Genomic DNA, 24076 nt, shown 5'->3' on the forward strand with positions numbered 1-24076 from the left:
TGCGCACGCACGCGCTCTTCGCTGGTGAGCGCGCACGGGGCGGTTGCGGTGCTAGGCGCGTCTGATTGGCGCGCGGGGCGCGAGCCCGCGGCGATGACGTCTACCCCCGGTGGCCAATGGGAGCGAGCGGGGGGAGGAGCATGAGCCTCGCCCCTTGGCGCCATCTCCCCTTCCCCCTCCCGCCCTGTCTTGGGCGGAGCCGGCGGGTGGGCAGGCGCTGGCCTGGCAGTGATGGCGGACAATGGGGATGGGCAGCTAAGGACTGAGGGGAGCGACGGGCTGGGGGCGACAGGAGTGGAGGAGGAGGCGGTGGCGGCGGGGGAAGGGTGGGTGGCTGGGGGGGAGATGCTGCTGAGCGTGGGGCTGCTGGCGCTGGCGCTGCTGGCGGCCTACGGGCTTTACGTGCGCTGGGGGCGGCGGAGCGGGCCGGGGGCCGCGGCGCAGCAGAACCAGGCCGCCGCTCTGCCCCGCATGAAGCGGCGGGACTTCACGCTGGAGCAGCTGCGCGAGTTCGACGGCGCCCGCAAGCCGTACATCCTGCTGGCCGTTAACGGCAAGGTCTTCGACGTCACCAACGGCAGCAAGTTCTACGGGCCCGGTGAGCGTCTCGCCTGCCCCCGCCCCCCTCCCCCCCCCCGGCTGCGCGCCGGGCCCTGGAGAGTCGGGGTAGGGGAGAGCTGCACCTCACAAGCAACCCGCAGTGTGTGTGTACACGTGCATGCGCCTGTCTTGCTAGATAAGCAAATACTTCCGCATGTCTGTAAGCACAGCACAAGCTTTTGTGAACTGATTCAATGAGCTTTAGCTCAGGCAAGCTTGTGCAAATGTATATGCATACAGTGGGTGGGGGTGTACATATATGTGTACACACACATTGTCTATATACATATATAGTAGATAGCTTTAGCTTTTCGAGCTGAAGCTCCTTTCAGTCCACAAAAGCCTGTGCTTTGTCTCTAGGTATATGTATAGTTACCTTTCTCTATGTGTGTGTGTGCGCGTACACCCACACACACGTGCCCGTACACTGTACTATGTGTACACCACAAGCTTTCCTGAGCTAAAACTCACTTCAGAATTCACAGAAGCTTGTGCTGTGTATATATATAGATCTCTCTGTGTTCTCTGTGTGTGTATACACGCACACACTATTATGTGTATAGTAAAAGCTTTTCTGGGCTGAAGAAGCTCGCGTCATCAGTAAAAAAAAAAACTTGTGTGTCTGTGTGCACGTGCTTTAGTTAATCTCCAAGGTGCACATCTACCGTCTTTTATGATCAGAGAGATTTGCAAGGAAAGGCTGAGGGACCTGGGACTCCTCAGCCTGAAAAAAAGAAGACTGAGAGGGGACTTGGTAGCAGCTTGCCACTACATCAGAGGCATACATCAAGGGCTCGGTGAGCAACTGTTCACCAGGGCACCCCTGGGGAAGACCAGGAGTAATGGTCACAAGCTCCAGGAAGACTGTTTCAGGCTCAACATTAGGAAAAACTACTTCACAACTAGGGTGTTCAGACTGTGGACTAAGCTCCCTCCAGAGGTGGTGCAGTCGCCTACCTTGGAAATCTTCAAGAGGAGACTGGACAGGCACCTTGCTGGGGTCACCTCACCCCAGTTGTCTTTCCTGCTTGGTGCAGGGGGCTGGACCTGGTGGTCTTCCAAGGTCCCTTCCAGCCCCATACAATCTGAATCCTGCAGGGAGTCAAAGCCCACAGACTTTTTCCTCTGACTTCATCTGCAGCATAATTTAGTTTCTCCCCATGATTCCATACAACTGGGTCGAAGCCTGAATCAGCACTGGCTTAGTGACTTCATCCTAACGCTACAGTTGAAGTGGGGGTGGGAAATCTGGACATCGCTTACAGTGCAAATGACTTATTTATTCCTGAGCCCACAAACTTCAACCCCTGGATAAAGCCTTAGTATTAATAAGGCTTCCAAGTGTTTTAAATTTAACCATATCTCTTGGGTGCAAAGATTGCCTGTGAGGTATAATTTTCTTGGTTTTAAACAATCATGTTTTGGAAAAACATGACACAATCAGATGTGAGGGCTTTTTTAAGTAGTAGGTTAGTGGTATATTTAAAAAAAATCTCATTTCTCTATGTCTCTTGTTTAACCTTTTGAACAAATCTGATTTTCTCTTCTAATGTTCTTGGCCTTAATATTCTTGCTTGTTAGTCAGTTTCATTGTGTGGTTCTTCATTAGTAGTAATCTAGATCTATACTGTAAATGTGGCTTTCTTTCATCTACAGGAACTGACATAACTAAACATGAGGAGTGCTTTAAAACATTCCTACTACAGGGCACTGTAATATCTGCATTTCAGGCCTATACTGCTTGGTCATACCTTCTCTTATTGGGCAGTAAAAGCTCTCAGTTCAGTCTGTTGTTGCTAAATGAGTCTGTTCTGTTCTGTTTTTATTACAAGTGGTATTAGGCATGTGCATGCAGACACACCGGTTTTAGCTCCTTTTGTAGACAAAAATAATCCTCAGTACTTATAGCAGAGGTCTGTCTTATTCTGAGAGTCAGACTATTTCACATGCTGTGTATTGATGCTGAAAACATCTGTCTAGTTGTCAAATCTCAACCAGTTCAGGAGGCCTAAACAGTGGTCCACTTTTCATAGGTTGGATTTTCAAACTGGAGGGAAAGGGTAACAGGTTAACGTTTTAGCAGGTTATCTAATATGAAAAAGTGGTGTCCATTTATAATGGACTGAGTTAATATGATGTCTTTTGCTGAATTATTTGAGAGCAGAATTGTGGTGGGAAGGAGATCATCTGTTGGTGGAAATGGTTTGAAGGTTGTACAAGTTTACATTATCGGTGGCCTTTGATGATTGAATAGACTTTGTTCCAGTTCTGTGTGTAGTACTTAATGAAAACTAGCTGTTTGCTGAGGATGATGATAAAAGTTGGCAAGCAAGCTGTAAATTGTGCCCAGAATGGTCAAAATGTATAATTAGTTACAGTCAGGTAAAATATTACTCACAACGATTCAGTTTGACCACATTTGTGAAGCACCTATGGGTTTAATTGCTGCTCGTCCTGGGCAGTTTCTACATTAGTACATAGTGGTGTCAGTGTCTTTCTGATATGCTTATAATGATTTCCTGGGATAGGAAATCCTAGTAATTGGGGGAAGAGGGGAAGATTGTAATAAATGTTTTTTATTTAATGTTTTATTTTCACATTCAATCACATAAATATGTTCAGTGAAATTAGGTGGTAGATTTCTCTTATCTAGCATTTTTAAATGCATGCAAGTGCTTCAATGAATAATAAATAGGAGTTAGGTTTCCGTACATTTTCATTTTAATATAGTCATGGTTACTTTATAGTTCAGGTTGTGACAGCATGTAAAGATTCTGTATCAGTTAGATTCACATTAGAATGAAAATAAAAGTCCTAATCTTTAAAAACAGTGATGAGAGAGCGCCTGTGGTATATCATCCCATTGGTTTTATGTGTATTCCAGCCATAAAATTTGGGAGACACTCTTTCAGCTATACACATGAATCTCAGAAAATAGTGTTATGGGAGAAGAGCAGGCTGGTTTTAGAAAAGGCTGTTTTTGTATGAACAACTGCTTGTCTTGCATTATTTGGCATCAAAATACGTGAAAAGATAAAATCATTTATGTGTAGCCTTCATAGATCAAAAGTGAGCTTTTGCCTTCATAGATCAACTAAAATTATGGAAGAATCTGGCAGTAACACCAATCAACAGTTGGATTTGTGATTTGAATTCAGTTCACATTTGATCTGGAACTTCTTGTTTCTCAAGATATTTTAATAGTTGTCTCATACACAGACCATCTGTTTGTTTAATTTCCTTCTAGATTTTTTTCAGACTTGGTCCGCAAAGCTGTTCCTTTTTGAAACTTCATATGGTATCATCTACCTTTTTTGCTCATGAACGTAATTTTTTATTAGAATAGTGCTGTTTCTCTGATTATTTTGTCCTGCTTTTATTAGCTGGCTTGGCGCAATGAATCGGATTGCTAGAACAACAGTCTAAATCAGTGGTTCTCAACCAGGGTGCTGCAAATCCCTCTCAAGTGTGCTGGGATGCATGCTCTGCTGCCATAATGACAACCAGCTAAAACTGTCCCATGCACACTTCTGCTGCACTGAGGACAAAACTTCCTGTGCATCTTTGCTTCTGAGAGGAGCCAAACCAGGAAGGACACCACAGCAAAGGCAGATCCTACCTGCTTTAGGTTGATCAAATAAACTTTAACATAGGAGGAACATGTGCATACACCAGAGCCCTTCCTGGGATGGCAGTGCAGGTAGCCATGGGGCAGTTTTATCTGGAGGCAGCAGCACCTAGTTGAGAAGCACTCAGGTAAGTTGGTGCCAGCACTAACAGTGCCTCTCATCTAGAGATGCCACCACTCTTTAAAAAAAATAGTGGATGGGCAGCGTTCCCTCTAAGCTGTGTGGTGTGTGCAGGCACGGCTGGCAGCATGGCATGAGCACACCTGTGCAGCCGCACATGCCATGTAGCTTAGAGGGAACACTGTGGACAGGTGCCATGGATCTGAAAAGGTTGAAAACTATTAGTCTAAATCAAGGCCCTGTGGTTTTAGAGGGAAGCCTCATTCTATTGATGATCCTGGATCCACATCTTAAGACCTTTCCATTCCTTTCTTCCATTTAGGCACATCAGAGTCATATCAACGGCTTCAAGACTTCCTTGTGCAGAAGTATCATCCTGTTTTCTTTAAATACGTTGGTGATCTGAGCATTAGAGTGGTGTGTTGTAGCCATGATGGTACAAGGATTTTTTGGGGATTGTATCTTTTATTGGACTGGTTGTACAGTTCGGATAAATGTAGAGAAACTTAAGAATGCAAAACATTCTTCTATAGGTCTTGTGTTTTAAAATATTTTTTAAAAGATATATTTAAAAATATCTGACTCAGAGTAGATCATTATGCCAAGAAATTCTGATCTTGTTTGTATGTGTGGTAGATGAAAACTTCATAATGGAAAGTGTATAGCTTTCCAGTGAGATTAAAATTGACACAGGCTATTTTTTCCCTCTCAGACCTAAGAAGCATAGAAGGTATTGGGTTTTAGCAGCCGATACTAATGGCACTAGAAAGCCATTTGTCATTAACCCTGTGTTGAGATATAGATGTTTCAGTTTAGGAGGAATCAGTGGTATTACCCCACAACATTTAACTACCTATATAGTACGAGTTTGATGTTGAATAATATAGTTGTCTTGCAGTATTTTCCTAGTGCCTTAGAGAGCGAAGTGTCTTTTATTTATTTTAGAGGCGCACTGATATATTGGTTGCCTGTTGGATTGGTACTGATAACTAAAAAATTAACATTGGCAATCAGCTTTTTTTGGCCAGTAATGTCACCAGTAAATATTGTGTGCGTGTGCACAGCCACAGCATGCATGCGGCTAGGATTGCAGTGCCAGTGTGGTGAATGCGACCTCAGGGTGTGGTAGAGGGCAGAGCTGTGGGTGGCTCATCGGGGAGGGGGGGGCAGCTCCCTGCTGCTGCACACATCCATGGAGTCATGGGGAGCATGTATCCTACTGTATTTGTGTGTGGGGCAAGGGCAGATGCAGGCTGCCCCACTGAGGGCTTGGTGCCAAGGGTGGTGGTGGCTCTGGGGGGGGAGGGGCTATGGGGAATTTTGGAGTAGCCCTGTTTCCCCAAGCCCCCCACCATACCACTACCGCTGAACCCACCACTGTCTCTCCTAAGTGCAGCCACAGCCAAGCCCCCCCATACCTGCTCTGGGAAGAGGCTGGCATAGCCCCTGGCCACAAGCCCACAACAGCCTGCCCTTTTCCCCATGCACACATCTGGGCGGGTGTGTGACCCCCATACTTCTCCCAGGGTACATGCAGCAGAAAGGAGCCGCTCCCTGTGCCCCCTGGAAAAGCTGTCCATGGCTCTGCCCTGTACCCCACTCTAGGGTTGCATTTACTGTCCTGGCTGGGCAGCTTCTGCCCCTGCCTATGCCCCACTTCTTCCCTCACTGTGAGCATCTCTATTTGCCCCCCTCCCCACACCCCTTCACTCCCCCATGCCCCCATATAGTTACTGGCAGGAGGCTTCTCTCCAAGCTGCTGGGATGCATTCTTGTAAATTAGCTATCAGATTAGTATTGGGCAATGTGGCTAGTTAATAATAGGCTGTTGGTATTGGCCAAGAGAATCTTTATCGGTGGACTCCTAATTGTATTGCTCTGCATTTCTAGTGCAAAAGTGTTCCTTCCTTAGATTACATACCCGGGGGGGGGGGTGTCAAACTCACCTGGCCCTGCCAATCCCAATTGGGCCCACAGATCCTCCCCTTCTCCCTGTATGCCAGATGCAGTGCACATAGTATGTGCTCCAGGATATGTGCTGTGTACACTGCTAATCCTGGAGCAGGGAGCAAGGGGCAGCTTAGCTCCTGGGGTGGGTGTTCCATGCAGTGCACATCCTGGGCCCTGTGCGTGGGGCCAGTCCAGTGCATGCTATGCAGCCTGTGGGTCATCTGAGACTCAGGGGAGCAACTGGGGGTCAGATGATGGGGCTCCACAGGCTGCATCTTTTTGACACCCCTGTCCTACATCTTTTGAATTAATTCCTATTTGAACAAGAGCCAGTCTTTTAATGAAACATCCATTATTGACCTAAAGGATCCTTCGCAATTTAAGAGTTAAGCACTCTTAGTATTTTTTTTTTTTAAAGTGCCACGTTTCTAATCTGAATTGGTCACACTTCAGCTTCCAGTCATCGGGTCACAAACTCTCTATATTGCAAAACTATTACATTTCTTTCTCCGTGGCAGGTGCTTGCAGCCTGATCAAGTTATTCTTTAACGTTCTTTGAGCTTAGGTTGAGCCTCTTCAGTTGTTTAATCAAATTCATTGCATTTTCTCTAAATGCTTTCTGATTTACCAATATCCATCTTTAACTGTTTCTGGTAGAACTGGATGCATAGAGGCACCTATATCAAATACAGTGATACTGCAAGCTCACTATGCATTCATGTACTGCCTCTGTGTGCATATCGTATTGGCTCTCAGCCACAATGTCATGTTGGAAGCTCATGTTCAGTTCTCTATATCCAATGATTTTTAAGTCTTTCTCTGCCTCTGTCTCAGGGTAGTCCCCCATCTTGTAAGTATTGTGCGTACTTTGCAAAACAGAAATTTGCAAGACTGTTAAAACATGCATTATTTGTTTTGTGCCCAGATTCTTACAATATTTAACTAAAAGCTTAAATAACCTCCTTACCACATCAGATGACTACATCTCTGGCTTTTCCTCAAATAAGGAATACAGATATTTATTGAACACACTGCCTCCTCTGCTTCCATTTAGCAATGAGCAAATACCATTTGTCCTTTATTTGGCTTGACTTAACATTTTAAAATGCAGCTGCTGATTCTGAAAGTGTTCATCTGGTAACTTTTGTCCCAAAAACATGTCAGGGTTGCAGAATTAACCTTTTTTTAAAAAAAAAAAAGATTTTTTTTTCCTTCTTTTTTGTCTTATGTGCTGACAACACTTCCCAAACATGGGTAAGCCTGATCAATATAACCACAGTTAAGTGCAGATCATGTAGTACGCTTTCAAAGTAATTTAGTCCCAAAGCTTCCACTAGAACTGAAATCTCCCTGTGCTGTAGTAACTTTTCATACATGGCTTTGGTGCAGAAGAGCATTGATGTAAGCATTTAATTATCTGACCTTGCTGCAGATTTCTCCAGGGCACATGCATGTACTTTATCCTTGACTTCAGGGTATGATGGCATCCTGCTCAAGACAAAAAGCTGGGTCCATAGAAGACTTTTGATATGTATATGGTTAAGTTAGTCTTTATTTTAAATAACATTTACAAAGTTTTACCATATAATTGGGTATTCCAAGGAGTAGTAAACACTTTTTTGTGGGGTTTGTGCATCTCGTGGGTTGTAGTTTTCATTCTTGCATTTGTTATATGGAAATCTCCACCAAAGAGGAGAGAGGTTTCATAGAACAGGAAAGCATGATCTTAAAGATTAATAGCACCTCATATTGCTAATCTCTTAAGGGCACTTGCTAACTTTCAAGGTTTGTTTTTTTTTTTTTTAATTGTTAAAAGACATGCCAAACCAGTTACCTCTGACTATTGTTCAAACAAGCTACTGCTTCCTTCCCCCCGTTTGTTCTCCAGGCAGCCCCTGCCTCTGGTTGGTTGGGAGGTGGCTGCAGCACTTGGTACTTAAGTTTCTCTCTGTATACTTGGGTCCAGGGTGTTCATGCACTTGTTCCATTGTATGTAAAAACTATATTTGTTCCATTGTATGTAAAAACTTAAGTCTGTGCCCACTCTCCACTGTAGCCAAAGCCAATGCCTGCTGAAGTTTCTAGGTCGCTCTTGGCACTTCAGGTTTGGCCTCCATCCATGTGGCTTCCATGACCAAAAAGCCAAGTCCCTTCCTATTGGATGGTTATGGTTCAAGAAACCTAGAGAAAGCCTGACTCTTTCAAATCGGTGTAAGCCTTTAATATTTTAAAATAGGGCCTTAATTACTTGCCAAACTTTTCCCACAGTGATGAAAAACAGCCTGCTGTGTCATGTTCCAAGTAGTACAATGAACAGTTCAAACATACAACCATGGGTACTTCATTTATTTTATTTTTTTTATCACCTAATGTTTCCTTTTCTGTGCCATTTTGTGCCATTTTCCCTTCTTTCTCTCTGTTATTCCCCTTCTTCTCAGAGTTTATATCCATTCCTAAACTCCCTTTGGTGATTTCCTGGAGGCAACTCTGTGGGCTTGGTCTTGTGTCTTTATTCTCCCCCTTTTCCCCGCCCCCCCATGAAAACAAACAGTGATTTCTCTGCAGTCAGCTTGCCCTGAAAAACCTATCAAGAACTTTAGCTTTAAGGTCTCCTGGTACTAATGTTGAAATATATGCAGTGAATAATTACTAACCTTTACAGAAATACCCCTAGAAGCTAGCTCTTTGGACTGAGTGCTCTGTGTGATTTCAAGCAATTTTGAGTTAATTTTTGTTATAAAGTTATTTTCTGAACAGCATTTTCAGAGTTTGCCCTACATGTGTGTAATGGGGGTTAAGTTTGCAGGAAGAACATATAATTCATCAGAAGCACTGTGTGTATAAGAGCAACATTATCTTAAGAAAGTTTTGGGGTTATGGACAAACTGGAGGCAATTACTTGCCCATTTACCCCACTATCTTGCAAATGAAATGTTTCTTGTTGTCTAAGCACTTGAAAGTCCATTTAAGAGATGCTTTTTCTTTTTTTGGGACTCAGCTTTTTGAAGGTAGAAGTAAGTTCCTGGGAACAGGTGCTTAGTTTCCCTTCCTAGTTGACCATTCAAACCAGAAGAGTCTAGGACAAAATGCAGGTAAATATAATCTGAAAATGATAATGGAGGAATAGGGTTTTCGTCAGCAAGAAGTTACTGAGGAAGGAGCAGATGAGTGCAGATGGCATGGGATAGCACAATTAAGAGAAACTGTTTCTGTCATTTTTGTGGATGTTTTTGAAGAACCATCTAATTGTTAAACTTTTCATAAGGATAAAGTTTCTAACATGAAAGCTTCACATCATTAAAGAAATAGTATTTTGCTCAGCCATATCAAAAGTTTTGTGCTTTTGGAGTTAGAATGTAATTTGAATTGTGACTTGACAAAAGTGAGTACTAAATAATATTAAACCCATTCAGCCAGATTTTTACGTTGGAGTAAATCTGGAGTAATTCGCTTAAAATAATGCTTTTTCCCATTCGTAATTTTGACATTATACATTAAAGGTCAGTTTCTGCTTTCAGGTTCCCTCTCAAAAATCCTTTATCTTGGAGGATGTAAATGGTGAACTTCTTGGGGACAGCTTTATAGGGATAGAGTGGTTCTCAGTCTGATTTGGAATGAAAAACAAGTTACTGCTTTGATACAAAGGCAAAACTGCCAACAAAACTTATTTGGCTATCCTCTTCTTGCTCCCTCTTTGTGTGCTTGTAAAGTCAGCTCCTGATGAAAAGAAATGTAGGTAATCCTATATCTACTAGTGATACTGTGTCTTGTTTTTAAGATGATTATCTTCGTTTGGACTTGTCAGCATATCATTAAGATGCTTTATCACCTCATGTCAAAAGCCTAGTCTTATCTGAGACTAATTCTATTTTAGGTGATATACAGTACCTTAAATGCTAAAACATATATGATCTGATAGAGCTGTAAAAGGCTGGGTTTTTTAATTTAAATAGAACTTCCAAAGTGTACATCTTTTGTGAAAAATTTAACCTGACAGAATTTAATGCTGAATTCTTAACTTGTATCTTTCTCTCCAGAGGATGAGCTCTAGGTCTTATTTATAAATGCCATTCTGTCAAGTACAGTTGTACAACTTGTACTTGCATAAAACGCATTCAACATAAATGTAAACTTAAATCATGGTATGCATAAAGTTGGCCAGGGCAAGCCTGGTAACCTGCCATCATTCTTTTGAAACACTTTATTAAATGAAAAAGGATTTGAGACGCAAAACAATTAGTCTTTCAAGCGTGCTGCACAGCATTTTGTTGCTATGCATGCATTTGTGGTCTGGTTATTGCTACTACATCCATCTGGTCAGAGTGGATCACATTAGTGATGGCTCTCAGTTGGAAAGGTAACTTTGCAATTGGCCCTGCATAGAGTTTGAGTTGTGCATCACTGATATAAATTAGTAATTCATATCAGTTATATGGAAGTTGTCTAGGACATCCTTCTGTGTTCCAAAATTGGCAGAAATGCTTGGAAAAAATCATTTAAAGTATTTAATTGAAGTTAGAAATAATTAATTGTAGTTTGGGGATCCAAAGAATGTATTAGTGCAGTGGTTCTCAACCTGTGTTGTACCAGGACCCATTTGTAAATGTCAATGGTCAGTTCCAACCTAGTGCCCCTCACTTCTGACCCCAGAACCCCAATGCTGAACTCCTGGCCAGGTTTCTGCCTGCTGAGGCCATCTGTGTGCAGCTCCAACCCTGTGACTATTCACAGACCCGGCGAGTTGAAGCTCAGGCAAGTAAGGTTCTCCCTCCTGGTGGACAAGGAGTGCAGGAGCCATGAGTTATCTAGGCTCTGGGGGGCCCCTAGGGAGTTTTGGTGAGCTATTGCAGAGACATGGGGAGAGGGTGATGACCTGGCCTGAGACAGGTCACCAAAACTTCTGAAGTGGGCCTTTGGTACAAATAATTCTGTACTTCTGCTGTAGAAGCCATATCATAAGGCTGAACACAGTATCTCTCAAAGCAGTGATTTGGACATTATTTTGTAAACTGCAGTAAAACTTCTACATTAAGGAGAAGAGTACCCCTGGTATAGTACAGGTTGTTTTATAAAATCCTTGTGCAACTTTAATAGCTTTGGATGTACACATGATAGAAGCAAACTGTAAATGGTGATTGAAAGCAGAATTCATTAAGTTTTAACACAATACAGCTCAAATTTATAGACTTCAACATAACCACCATTTTTTGTAGCACATCATTCAGTCTGATTTTTCAGCTCATCGAAAAATTTTCTGTTGCTACTGAGTGATGTCATGAATTGCATTTGTGATCCTTACCCTATGCCTATCTTACACTATGCTCAAAAAATTATGCTTTCAATCTCCGTTTACAGTTTGCTTCTATCATATGTATATCCAAAGTTATTAAAGTTTAAAGCTGCACAAGGACTTTATAAACACCGTGTGTGTGTGTGTGTGTGTGTATTTGATATACACGCACACAGAGTTTTAAATAGGTCTCTGACAGAACATTAATAGAACAAATGACTAAATGTTAGAAAAAAGAACAATTGAAATATCTCATTAGACGACAGTAATTATCATTTTGCAAACTTAAATTTGCAGCTTATGAAAAGTGGTGACAGTAAAGTGAACAAACTCTGAAGGCATAGAGTATAGTACAGGGGTCAGCAACTTTTTTGGGCAGAGTGCCAAACACACCCGCCACCTCAACTTGCGAGATGCTGGAGTGCCAGGAGTGGATAGTAGGGGAACCACGAGGGGGGCCCATCCTTGCTGTGGCAGCACAGCCCCTACCTCTTCCCTGCTGCCTGCCCCAAGAAGTGTGTGCCAAGGGTGCTAGAGGTTGCCTACCCCTGGTGTAGATACCAGTGGTTCTCAACTAGAGTGCCATGAGATCCTTTAAAGAGTTTTTCTTCACTGCCACTGCCAGCTGAAACCTCATCTGTTTCTGGGAGATGCTGTGAGGGACCAGACTGGGATGCAGTGCAGCAGGTATTAAGATGTATTAAGTGTTGTACCTGGGCTATGCTTCCCAGAAGATGGGGGACAAGTCTCCCTTCCAAGAGGAAAAGGGTGCTGCTGAATGTGCAAGGGGTGCTGCTAAATTCAGAAAAGTTATGGAGGTATGCTTTGAGTCTAGGAAGGTTGAGAACCACTGGGATAGACTGGGTGCATCTATAAGAGAAGTTTACTGTGCAGTTGACTAAATAACTGCAGTAAATCTGTGTTTACACATGTATGCGCCTTTTAGGGTACATGAAACTAGAAACTAATAAACTCTGCAGGAGGTTAGTACTTGTGCTACCGGCAGGCTGACCCTCCTGGATTCCCTGCCAACTGGGAATGCTGGGAATCCAGTTCAGCGTGCTTCAGTCTGGGCACACATGCAGACGTGTCCAGGAGCTTCCCGGGAGTACTAAACTGTGAAGCAAAAAGCTTCACAGTTTATTGTTGCCCCTTAATGGCATGTGTAGATATGCCCACTGACAAATTAACTTTTGGTAATCGCTAGTGCCCTTCCATTAATGAAAGTACTTGGCTAAAAGTAAATAATTCAATTTAATCTTTTGTTTTAATCAGTTTGTTGACAAGCAGACCATTGTTTCATTTTAATAGACATCTTATAGTTGAATTTTAACGAAAGTGCTCTGCAGTATAATAGGATATTTAAATGTGGAACTAAAGCAGGAAAAATGCAACTTTAATCCCAAGAACTAATTCCTTAAAATATAATTTCTTAAATTGTAAAATCTTAATAAGAAGTACGCTCTGTAAATAAATACAGAGCTAAATCTTTCCTGAGAAGGTTTAGGCATATGTCAGTCTACATAGTCTCATTTGAAAATACTGACTTTTAATTTGAAGCCCACGTAATTAAGTAGCTAATAGTATTTTATAGAAACATTTCCTCTGGACAGGGAACATTGTTTTAAGCCCCTCAGGAGAGAAGCATTGGGAGTAAATTACTGTTCACACTGGTTCTTAATTGTTTTTAGTATAGGAAGTTTTTACATGGTTTGGGATTAGACTGTTGGTTTACATTTTCTATACTCTTTGTTCAGAATTTCAGGGTCTAGTTAATTTTAACAATAATTAGGTATTATTGGAGTTTGGTATATCTATCTCAAGAGGATCTTGTTTAAAGGAATTAGTGCCTAAGTTGTAGCAGCAAAACCAGTGTCCCTCTGCTCTTCCTATTATACCTGTCAGTGGTTCTCAACTCTTTCAGGGTCATGGCCCCACTTCTACTTTTTGAATGTGGCAGCACCCCTGGCTCACCACGAGTGCTGCCTCAGCTTATCCACTGCTTCTCGGCCAGGCTCTGCTGCCTCCGGATGGAACACAGGGCAGCCCAGGAAGGTTTGTGGCACATGTGCATCCTCCTCTTGCATTTGGGTTCTTGAATCAGACTAAAGCAGGCAGGAGCTGCCTCTTGCTGCATACTTTTATTTGGTCCAGCACCATCTACACTCCTCCCAAAAATAGAAGTTCATGAGAGATCCACCTTTACCTGTTTTGGGGAGGAGCATAGCAGGTCTTGGGCCAAGAAGCCCTGAACAGCTTGAGGCAAATTTGCTGCCTGCTTTAGGCTGACAAGAGTCCTAATACAGGAGAAGCACATGAGGCAGTTCTACCTGCATCCCTGAGGAGGCCTCGCAGCACCCTGGTTGAGAACCAGTGCTCTAAGTTATTGTCTGTTCTTTCCCAAAAAGAATTAGTTCAGAAATAAAGCTGAAATGGCAGTAATTGTAATTGCTGCAAGAATAGGATAAAGGCTATTAGCAATGGACTCAGAGAGGATTCTGCATACTTCCATTGCTGTCTTTAGGAAGCCTGCAAAATATTAATCTCTGTTCTTAACTCACTAGACAATTGCAGTTACTTGAAACATTTTATGTTTACATTGCTGAAAATGAAAATGTGTTGCTTGAAATAAAGTGACTTAACACTGTGGAATACTGCATGCATCTGCTTGAGATTTATGTTTTACTGAAGTCTATTAAAGCCCCTCTTGACTTGCTCTTGTACAATAAAGCAAAATTTTCTTTGTAAATGCTGCTGCTGCTGTCTGTGCATAGCTATATAGTCATCATTAAAAAGCAAGACTACTATAGTGCCTTCTCCACTAAAGTTCATGATCTTCAGTGAAGTATGTGTGTGCATGCGCACATGCGTCTGTTTATTATATAGTGGCTGGATGTTTGACTAGCAAGAGGGTGACTCACATTCATCTCCCAGAGAGTGCCCTAATCACTAGAAGCAGAACTGGTGTGCAGATATTCTCCACTTTTATTCCCCATTTTGAACCTGTGAAGGTAAGAATACAGTGTTTAAGCCAACCGTAAATATTTTATCAAAAAAATTAAGTTTTTCTTATATCCAGTGTATAAGTCAACCCACATTTTATAATGATCCATTTGTGAAAAATTCCAAATGACTAATTTGATTGAAATATGGTTCCTTAACATTGGAAGTTTCTACATCTTCATACTCACTATGATCTTCATCATGAAAAAAAGGGTCATGTCCTCATGTACTGGTGGGCTCTGGGGAAGTTGGATCGGGCTCATAGGAACTCAGGTGGCACCCGACTCTGATGACAACCCCCCTCTCTTCCCTCCCCCCAACCCCCAGCCAGGCCCAGGGGGTGCTGCTGCTGCGGAAAGAAGGACCGGACCTCTCCACAGCTCAGGGGCTGTCTGGCCTGCCAGCAGCTTGCCCCCCAGCTGGGGAGGGGCAGGGGGTGTGGGCAGGCGTCACTGGGGAAAAAAAAAAAAAAAGAATAGGGCCCCTCACCAATTCTGCCTTCAGCAGTCTGCTGTGGCTGGTAAGACACCTGGCGCCGCCTGGGGAAAGGGCTACCTTGCCCTATGGACAGTGCGGGGTGTCGGGCATGGGCAAGGAGAGAGGCCAGCCCTGCCCAACACCACCTGGCCTTGCCCCCTCCCGGTACGCTGCCCATGGGGCAAGGCAGCCCCTTCCCAGGTGGTGGCAGACAGCCCTGTCCACCATATGTGTCCGTGGTCCTCCCCCTTGGCATGGCCAGGGGTTACGCTGCTGGTGGGCCAGGCAGCTCCTGAGCTGGTGGGGGGAAGGCTGGAGGGGGCTCACTCTTTTTCCCTTTGTGGGTGGCAGCACCCCCTGGGCCCAGCAGGGGGGAGGGTTGTCAGTGGGTTGGGTGCTGCCTGAGCTCCCAGGGGCCTGATCCAACTTCGGAGCCCAGATACAGTGTGTATAAGTTGAGGTGGAAATTTAAGGGTAGATTTTTGGGGTTCAAACCTTGACTTATAACACCACTAAATGTGGTACAAGATCAATGGGGCTATAGGGAGTTAGCCATAGGAACATGAGTCTTGTATTTTTTGTATTCATTAAATGTTTGTGTGTTTTTTCTTAGCCTGTTTTTGTCAGATTGCAAACCATTCAGAAAGTATTGTTTGGGGTTTATTGCCATTCATTTCTATAGTGCTTATTGGCTAAGATTACCATACAGTCTCTCCCGTTCATTTCCTCTTTCCTCTCTGGGCTTTTGAAAAAGTTCTCAGACCATTAGCTACTAGAAATTGGAGTGTGTGTCTTAAACATGGAAATGTAGGGAGCAGAGGGCCTGATCAGGTGTTAGGTTGCCTGACCCTTCTCTAGCTCAGTTAGCTGAAGGCCCACCCTCTCCAGAAGTGGGGAGCTGGCCAGTTCAGCTTAGCCAGCAGCACCTGCCAGATCAGATGAACTGCCCAAGCAGATGCTGCTGGCTGTGCTGACTTGCCTGGCTCCTCTTCTCAAGCCCCTGCAGCTAGGGCTTTAACAGAACAGCCACAGGTTTCCACTATCCCCTTACTGCAGCTGCCTGTATTTTCCTAGGAGGGGTGGGGGGGAGCCTCCCAGTGTTTTCAAGGAAAGATAAATATAAAACTTTTTCTTTCTTTTTTCCCTTTTTGCAGAACAAGGTATTTATATTTTTCAGGGGTATGTGCTATATGAGAAGATGATGGTGGTTACTTTAAGATCCCATCTGCAGATCCTGTCCAAAGAAACCTTTTTGTAACTTAAAAATAAATCCATTACATTTGCAGTGTGTAAAATAGATCATAGGAAAGTAGGGCTGAAAGGGACCTTACAAGGTCATCCAGTCCAGCGCTTGCTCAAGGCAAGATCATCCCTGACTTAAACCATCCCAGCCAATTGTCTGGCTAACTTGCTCTTGAAAATGTGTATGGATGGAGATGCCACCGCTTCTCTAGGTAGCCTGTTCCAGTGTTTCACCAATGTCATCATCAGAAAGTTCCTCGTAATCTCCAACCTAAATTTCCTCTTCATCTTGAGGCTATTTGCTCCTATTCCTGTCCTCTACAGCCACAGAGAAAAAAGGCCACCTCCATCCTCTCTATATTTGCCCTTAAAGTATTTTTATTACCCATTTAAAATATAGTATGATATGCTTTGTTTGTTTTGAGCCAGTATGAGGTAACTGCATCTTTCTGGCAGGCTGGTTGATTGATACTCTGCAGAAGTTCAGATCCTACTAACCATAAGAAAATATATTTTAAAGAACTGATATCATGGGGTTATTTATCTTCAGATTAAGATATGAGGTCTGAATGGTGCAAATCGACCTTAGTGATTTGAGTATCAGGGCTAAATTTCATTGCTGTTCTTCTTAGTAACCCCCCTCTGCTCCTAGCTATTTGGAGATGAGAGATTATGAGTGGAGTAATACCTATGTTTTTTCTTCTTTCCACCACTGAAGCTTGGGGGCAACTATGTTCTTGTTGCACACATTGTCTGGGGGATTTGGGTGTTTACCTAAGTTTGCATTCCACTCCTAGAGCTGGGCTTCTAAATTGAAGTGGTGATATGGAGTGTCTTTGCACCTGAATCTCTTTATGGAGTTTGGTCTAATTATCTGGCTGCTAGGGCAGTGGAATACAGCTTAACAGAATTTAAACTGTCACATTCTCTGGCAACTTTGACATCAAACTTTGTTAATTTGATTTAAATATAGAACACAATTCCTTTGTATAAGCGAGCTTTTTATTGTGTGTTTTAACAAGCTACAGTTTTTTTTAAAGTTTTTTTCTTAATGTGAACAGATGCATTTCCTTTGACAGGAGTTAAAATGAATGCTGGAAATCAAAATGTGTCACTGTCAACCTCCTCATGAAAATGTGTCCACTTAGCTCTCCATATAACTAGCCTTATTTGATAACTCTTGGTCAAACTTTAATTTGGCATATTTGTATTGCTTTGGGGGCTGGGGAAGGGAAAGAAGAAGTCAGCTGATGTCATATATTGGAAGCTATCTGTATTGCTACACTGAGGTTGACAGGCATGTTCTGATCAGTTTTTGTAGAGAAAAGCTAACATCTGTTTTGATCAAAGTCCCTATTACGTAAAACTTTCTTTGTATGTTGAGCTGGATGTGAACATTTTGATAGTTTATCCACTTGTGTTGTAGAACTGGTACACAATGACAGTTTCAGTCTTTAAAGGTAGTTACATTTCAGCAGTGGAATAATGAATGCTAGGCCTATAGTACTGGCCAGGAAGTCCAATAGGATTCTTGTAAATGAAAAATACAACATAAATATCTTGTTGTGAATAACCCTTATAATTATATGGATATACAGTTATACCATCCAGTCCTTGAATGAAAGATTATCTCAGTTTAAGGAGAGGCTCATAACTTAGCTTTTAAAACTAATTAATTTTGTGCATTATGGTTAAGCATGTTTAAATTGGGAAACTGCCATTTTAAAGAGTGTTGTTCTACAACTCTTCTTCCGTGTTGCTGTTACTTGGTTATTAGGCTTCAGGTTACAATTAGATGGTTAACCTGTTAACACAACCAGAGCTATTTTTTTTTTTTTTTTATTTGTATGATTTGCACATATCTTCATTGTAGAACAGTCAAACAAGCAAAATTTTCTTCCTAATTTTCATCTTCTGAGGTGTTATTAAATGTTGATCCTGACACTCAAGTTTGGGGATTCGTAAAGAACTAATTTAAAAAACTTAAAATGAGTTTTGCCAATGCCCTCGTTCCACACTAAACTACATTAAAGTTATTCTTCAGGCTATTCTGAGTCTTGATATCAAGATTGAGTTTTGCCCTCCCAACCATTGGTAAACTAGTTTCTAGTCCACAGTGAATTTCTAGTTAAGACTCAGGACTTGGAGCCACTGATGAGTTGAAGCTTAATATCTCTGGGCGTGGAAACAGGTAACATGTTTCAGATGCCTTTGAAACCTTTCAGAGGGCCGGCTATAGGTACATACAAGCCCTCTGAAACTTCTAGAAGTGGCTGAAACACTCCAGAATAGCACCTCCTTAAATGAAGTGGTATTTTTTAGGCAGGCAGGGGTCTTTGTGTGAATCTGATATCTTTTATTAGACCAATTTAAATAGCTGGAAAACAATTATGAAGCAAGCTTTCAGATTCAAAAACCCTTCAGCAGGCTAAGGAAGTTTCAGGAGGTGGTGTGTGCTCTTCCTGGATGGAATGAAAAGTAGAGCAGCCAGAGGCTGGGCTGGTCTGCATACAAGACAGGTAGTCAGTGAAAATGTAGGTTGAGGAGTCAATGGGTGAGAGACAGGCGGGGGGAAGAAGAGAGAGAAGGGGAATAAATAATGGAGAGATACGTAGGGAGTCAGATGTCAGGCAAGTTATAATGTTTCAAATCCAATGTCTCTATTTAGTCCATGATTTTTAGTATCTAGGAGGTTGATGAAGTGGGGTTCATAGGCTTGTCTCTGGGAAGTGTTTTGTAAGTTTCCTTTGAAGATCAGGACTCAGAGATTCGGTGCAAGGTTCGATGCTTGTTTGAAGGCTAGGATGGGTGGCTCTGGGACAATCTCTTTAAGAACAGGGTCTCTTTCTAGCATGGGTTGCAATTGTTTGAGGATTTTCCGTACAGGTTCGAGGGAGGGGTGATGTGTCATAACCAGCGGTGTGTGATTTGTGGGGGGGTTTCTTCTGTACTGCAGCAGTTCTTCACATGGTGTCCGGGTGGAGCTTTCAAATGTGCGATCTGTCTCTCCGGAGGAGTGTCCTTGTTGGGTGAAAGCCTTTTTAACATTGGTGAGGTGGCAATCCCGAGTGTTCTCTTCAGTGCAAATCTGGTGGTATCTGAGGGCTTGGCTGTATATCACAGCTTTTTCAGTGTGTTTAGCGTGATTGCTGGTTCTGTGCAGATATGTATGTTGGTCTGTGGGTTTCTTGTATAATATGGTCTGTATTTTATCATTTTGGATACTGATCATCGTGTCTAAAAAGGAGATGTTGGTGCTGGAGTATTCTAGAGAAAGTTGGATGGAGGGATGGTGATTTTTGAATTTCTGATGGAGCTCAATCAGAGATTGCAGGTTTTCAGTCCAAATGATGAAGATGTCATCGATATATCTTAAGTCTAACAAGGATTTGATGGTGCAGTTCTTGAGGAAGTCTTCTTCCAGGTGACTCATAAAAAGGTTGGCATACTGTGGGGCCATTTTGGTGCCCATAGCTGTTCCCATCATCTGGAGGAAGTGTTGATTATTAAAAGTGAAATTGTTGTTTGTGAGGATGAAGTGTATAAAGTCAGTAATATCTTTGGGTCTGTATTCTGAGTTGTAATCTTGTTCCTGTAGATATGTGCTATTTTTTAGTGTTTTACTTTTGGTTATGTGTACATAAATAAAGGACAGCTGGGCTGGAGGTAGACTTACCTCTTTAGAATTCCTTCCAACCCCAAACCCCTTTTTCTCCTACCTTTCTTAGAGGGAGAGGAAAGGTTTAGGCGGTTTGGAACCCCTCCACATGCCCCCTTGGACTTCTGCTTATACCTCTCTTTTGCCCTCCCTTCCAATTCCTGATCCTGTGAAGGAAGGAGGAGGAGGATGAAAGGGAAGTGCCAGACTGCTGCAGCCTGCTCTATTGCCCCCAGCTGGCACTAGAGGAAGTTGCAGCATTTTGTAAAATTCCAGTCAAGAACAGCACAGGAGGGGCATGCGTGTGCCTGCTGGCTGAAGTCTTTCCAAGTGTATTTCCCTCAGAAATAAATAAAAAAACGGAAAACTTGCAATGACTGAAGACATTTGACATCCAGTTTGGTTTTCTCAGATACTTTTATTTAAAAAAATACTGCTACTCTATTGCTTTCACACACACACACACACTGAGAAGCAAGACTAATATAGTAGTCTTGCTTCTTGTGTTTGTGTGTTTATATGTAAATATAAGAGCAATATTATAGTGATTTTTGTATCTAATATATATGTATTTATTAGATATAAAAATCACTATGATATTGCTTGTATCTTTACACACATACACACAAACACACAAGGAAAAGCAAGACTACTATACTGTATTAGTGTTGCTTCTCCTTCCTTGTCTGTCTTCTAGCAGTATCCATTGCTGAGTTAGTCATTAAATGCTGTATAGCATTAGACCACTGTTATTCCCAAAACTTAATGCACAAATATGGGATGTATAGTCTCATATTTTTTTTCCTGTTTTTTACATACCAGGAAATTACTGACCTCAACTCTGTAAATTAATTAATCTAGAAATACATTTTGAAAGCCATCCATTTTTCTTCTATTTTCAGAGGGTCCTTACGGAATATTTGCTGGCAGAGATGCCTCCAGGGGACTAGCAACTTTCTGTCTAGATAAGGATGCACTCAGAGATGAATATGACGACCTATCGGACTTAAATGCTGTACAGATGGAAAGTGTTAGAGAATGGGAAATGCAATTTAAAGGTAACTTTTCAAACTAACAAATTATGGTTTACCAGCGTAAGGAAACAGTCAGCACAACAACTTGGAATATGGGGTGGATTTTAAAGAACTATTTGTTGCCTGCTCTGTATAATTTACAGCACCTTCACCACTTTATCTTGTTGGGAAGGGAATTGTGGTTTGAGTTTCCTTTTCAGAGGAATTGTAATACTGGCCTTTGTTTTTAAACATTTTTGTTTAAGTAGTTAGAGAACATCACTTCAGACTGCAAGTATTAACATAGAATGGCACTTATCTAACTTACAGAAGGTCTCAGTATAATTAATGTAGCCTGAGGCCTCTATTTACAAGATGTTTGACTTAGTTTCTCTTTAAATATGGGATCAGTTGTTTTGGCATACTGTTGATCTCCTGTGCCATAATCTGGATTATTTCTGTCAGGCAAAGAAACATACCTGGAAAAAGGCCAACATTTTCAAACCTCATTGAAATCAAAGATGGCTAATTAATGGAGATGCACAGGGGAGAAGGGAAAGAATTATACCCATTCTGTGGTACAGCTCATCAGATGTGGGAAAAGGTGGAGGGAATGACTGAAGTGGTCAAAGAATAGGCTAGTGCAGAGGTTCCCAAACTCTCTTATTGCATATCCTCTTCCAGATTTACCAGCTGGCCCTGTACTGCTACCAACATACAATTTGTATTTTAACCCCTTACATGCCAATTATTATAATGAAAATTTAAATCTGCCATTACACAGTTTCTCCCAGGTACTCCCCGGTGATGTCTTGCATGCCCAGGGGTATGCATACCACAACTGGGGAACCTCTGGGCTAGTGGAAGCGCTTCAGAGTTATTTTAGTGTCTGATCTTGCTGTAGAGTCAATGATAAAACTTCTGTTGATTTCTTCAATAATGTTAGGATCAAGATCTTTAGTGTGGAAGGAAATAGCAGATCTTCAGGGCAAATTAAGTAGGAGTAAATGGCTTCCTTTGTTTTTAATTGAATCCAAAATGTCTCTTCCAGAAAAATATGACTACGTAGGTAGACTCCTAAAGCCAGGGGAAGAACCATCAGAATATACAGATGAGGAAGATACCAAGGATCACACTAAACAGGATTGAACTTTGTAAACAACCAAAGTCAGGGGCCTTCGGAACTGCAACCTCTTTATTCCCCATCACAGAATATCCTGCATCTTTGGGTACAGTTCATCTGCTGCGAAAAACATTCAACAGGTTTTGTACAAGGAAAATAACATATACTCACAATGAAGATTTGAATACTAGGCATTATTTGTGCTGCCAAACTCTTCTGTTGCAATTGATTTGTAATGTCTAGTAAGGCTTCATTAATGAAGAGGGGCCAGAGATTTAAAAGACAAAAAAAGCTGTTCTTTTTTTTTTCTTCATCAGTAAGTGGAAGCCTCAAATAGTACCTATTTACAAGGTCTTCAAAAGAGTGAGTCTTTAAGAGAATGAAAAGCTTGAGTCCTGTTTCATGTGTTTTCTCCTCTAGTATTACAGTAAAATGTACATACGTACATCAATACCAGTAATCTTGGCTACTGAAACTGGTGTTTAAAATGTGAATTTCCAAATTTTGTTTTGTATGTGGGTGTGTTTAACCCTGGCATAAAAACTTCAGTTTTCTAAGAGAAGTCCATGCCAATTAGAATGGGGGTACAATTAGTACTCTTTTCTAAAGGATGTGGCAAAATTACTTCCTCTGAGCAACTATTATCTGAAGCCTGCCGTTTACCCGTTCCCTTCCCCTCAGTGAAAATCAATATTAATTGTGCCTTATTTCTCTTGCATAGACTTGAATTGTTTTAAGGGAATGCCCCAAATATGTGGCTTAATAGTCACTACAAGCAGCATTGAGACTGAAGTTAGAATGTTTTGTTGACTGGAAAACCTTGATGTCATTCTGTGTATAGAATGTAAAGGAGATACTCAGTGTTACTGCCATATGTTAATATACATAAAGTTAATAGCATTGTGATGGCCAAATGCATTCTCCCATGCTTCTTTTTAAGTAATTAAAAAAAAAAAAATCTTTTCCCTTCCCCTATGCCCCCGAGGAGTTGTCTAACTTTTGGGAGCCTAGCCTTCACACCCCTAGAAATTGAAGGGGTCTGTGTGTGTGTGTTTCTGTGCGTGTCTGTCTGAATGCAAGACTTGGGAGGGATTGTTTCTGCAGATATTGTAAATATGAGTACCATTTTAATAAAGCATGTACAATACCAAATGTGCTGTCAGACTTTGTATAGATGATGTTAGGCAGTGCACTGGAATAAGTTGAAATAAGGAAAAAATCTTGGGTGTGAAATGTTTTTTGCACTGCTATTAAAGCTGTGCATAGCTTTACTGTTACCTTTTCTGGTAATCCTCCTTTGTGGGGAGATCCTCAGAAGATATCATATGTATTCAGGTAAGGTTTGGTTTAAATACATATATGTAACATCAAGAATATAAGCTAACTGTACATGTAGAAATGAAGTGCTAGGGAATAGCAGTACAACGCACAATAAATGTGATGTGCTCCACTCTTACCGGAAATATCTGAACTGTCAATTTTTAAGATTTTTTTTTCCTTGTTATCTATTATTTTTCAACATATCAAGTAAATAACTTTTGTTTGTCAGTCAGAGGCAAGCAGCACCAAAAATATAATCAAATTAAAGGCCTGACTTTTTCTTCAGAAGGCTGCTTTTTAATCATAGTAGCGTTGTGACTCAGAGGATGCCCTTCAGAAAAGATGAGTTACAAAACATGCAATAATAGCCTGCAAAATGTCTGAAGTAAGGAAGTGTTAACCCGTCTAGATTTTATAGCATGTCCTCTCAAAAAGGACAACCCCAACCTTGTTAAGGGAAAATGAGTGTGTGAAGAACGTTGGTATTTTTATATATGTAAGTCAAATTTCCCATTTTTGTGAATATATTTGTTCTTTATAGAAACTGGAAGTATGAATCACTTAGCCCTTCATTTGTGAGTGGCAGTTGCAACTTCCCCACTCCCGTCTGTTTGGGAGAAATGAGCAATTTGTGTTCTGATTTTTCTTTTT

At 41.7% G+C, this 24076-nt stretch overlaps 1 protein-coding gene across 1 annotated transcript; it reads left to right on the forward strand.

Annotated features, from left to right (window-relative positions):
- The first annotated feature begins 216 nt into the window (after positions 1-216).
- On the forward strand, positions 217-24076 carry PGRMC2 (progesterone receptor membrane component 2). The gene is made up of 3 exons (XM_019533988.1): positions 217-598; positions 20872-21027; positions 22034-24076. The coding sequence occupies exons 1-3, from the start codon at positions 232-234 to the stop codon at positions 22129-22131; spliced, it is 621 nt and encodes a 206-aa protein (XP_019389533.1). The 5' UTR covers positions 217-231; the 3' UTR covers positions 22132-24076.

This window comes from Crocodylus porosus, unplaced genomic scaffold (assembly GCF_001723895.1).
Source record: "Crocodylus porosus isolate Cpor-Errol unplaced genomic scaffold, CroPor_comp1, whole genome shotgun sequence".
In the NCBI taxonomy this organism is placed as follows: Eukaryota; Metazoa; Chordata; order Crocodylia; family Crocodylidae; genus Crocodylus; species Crocodylus porosus.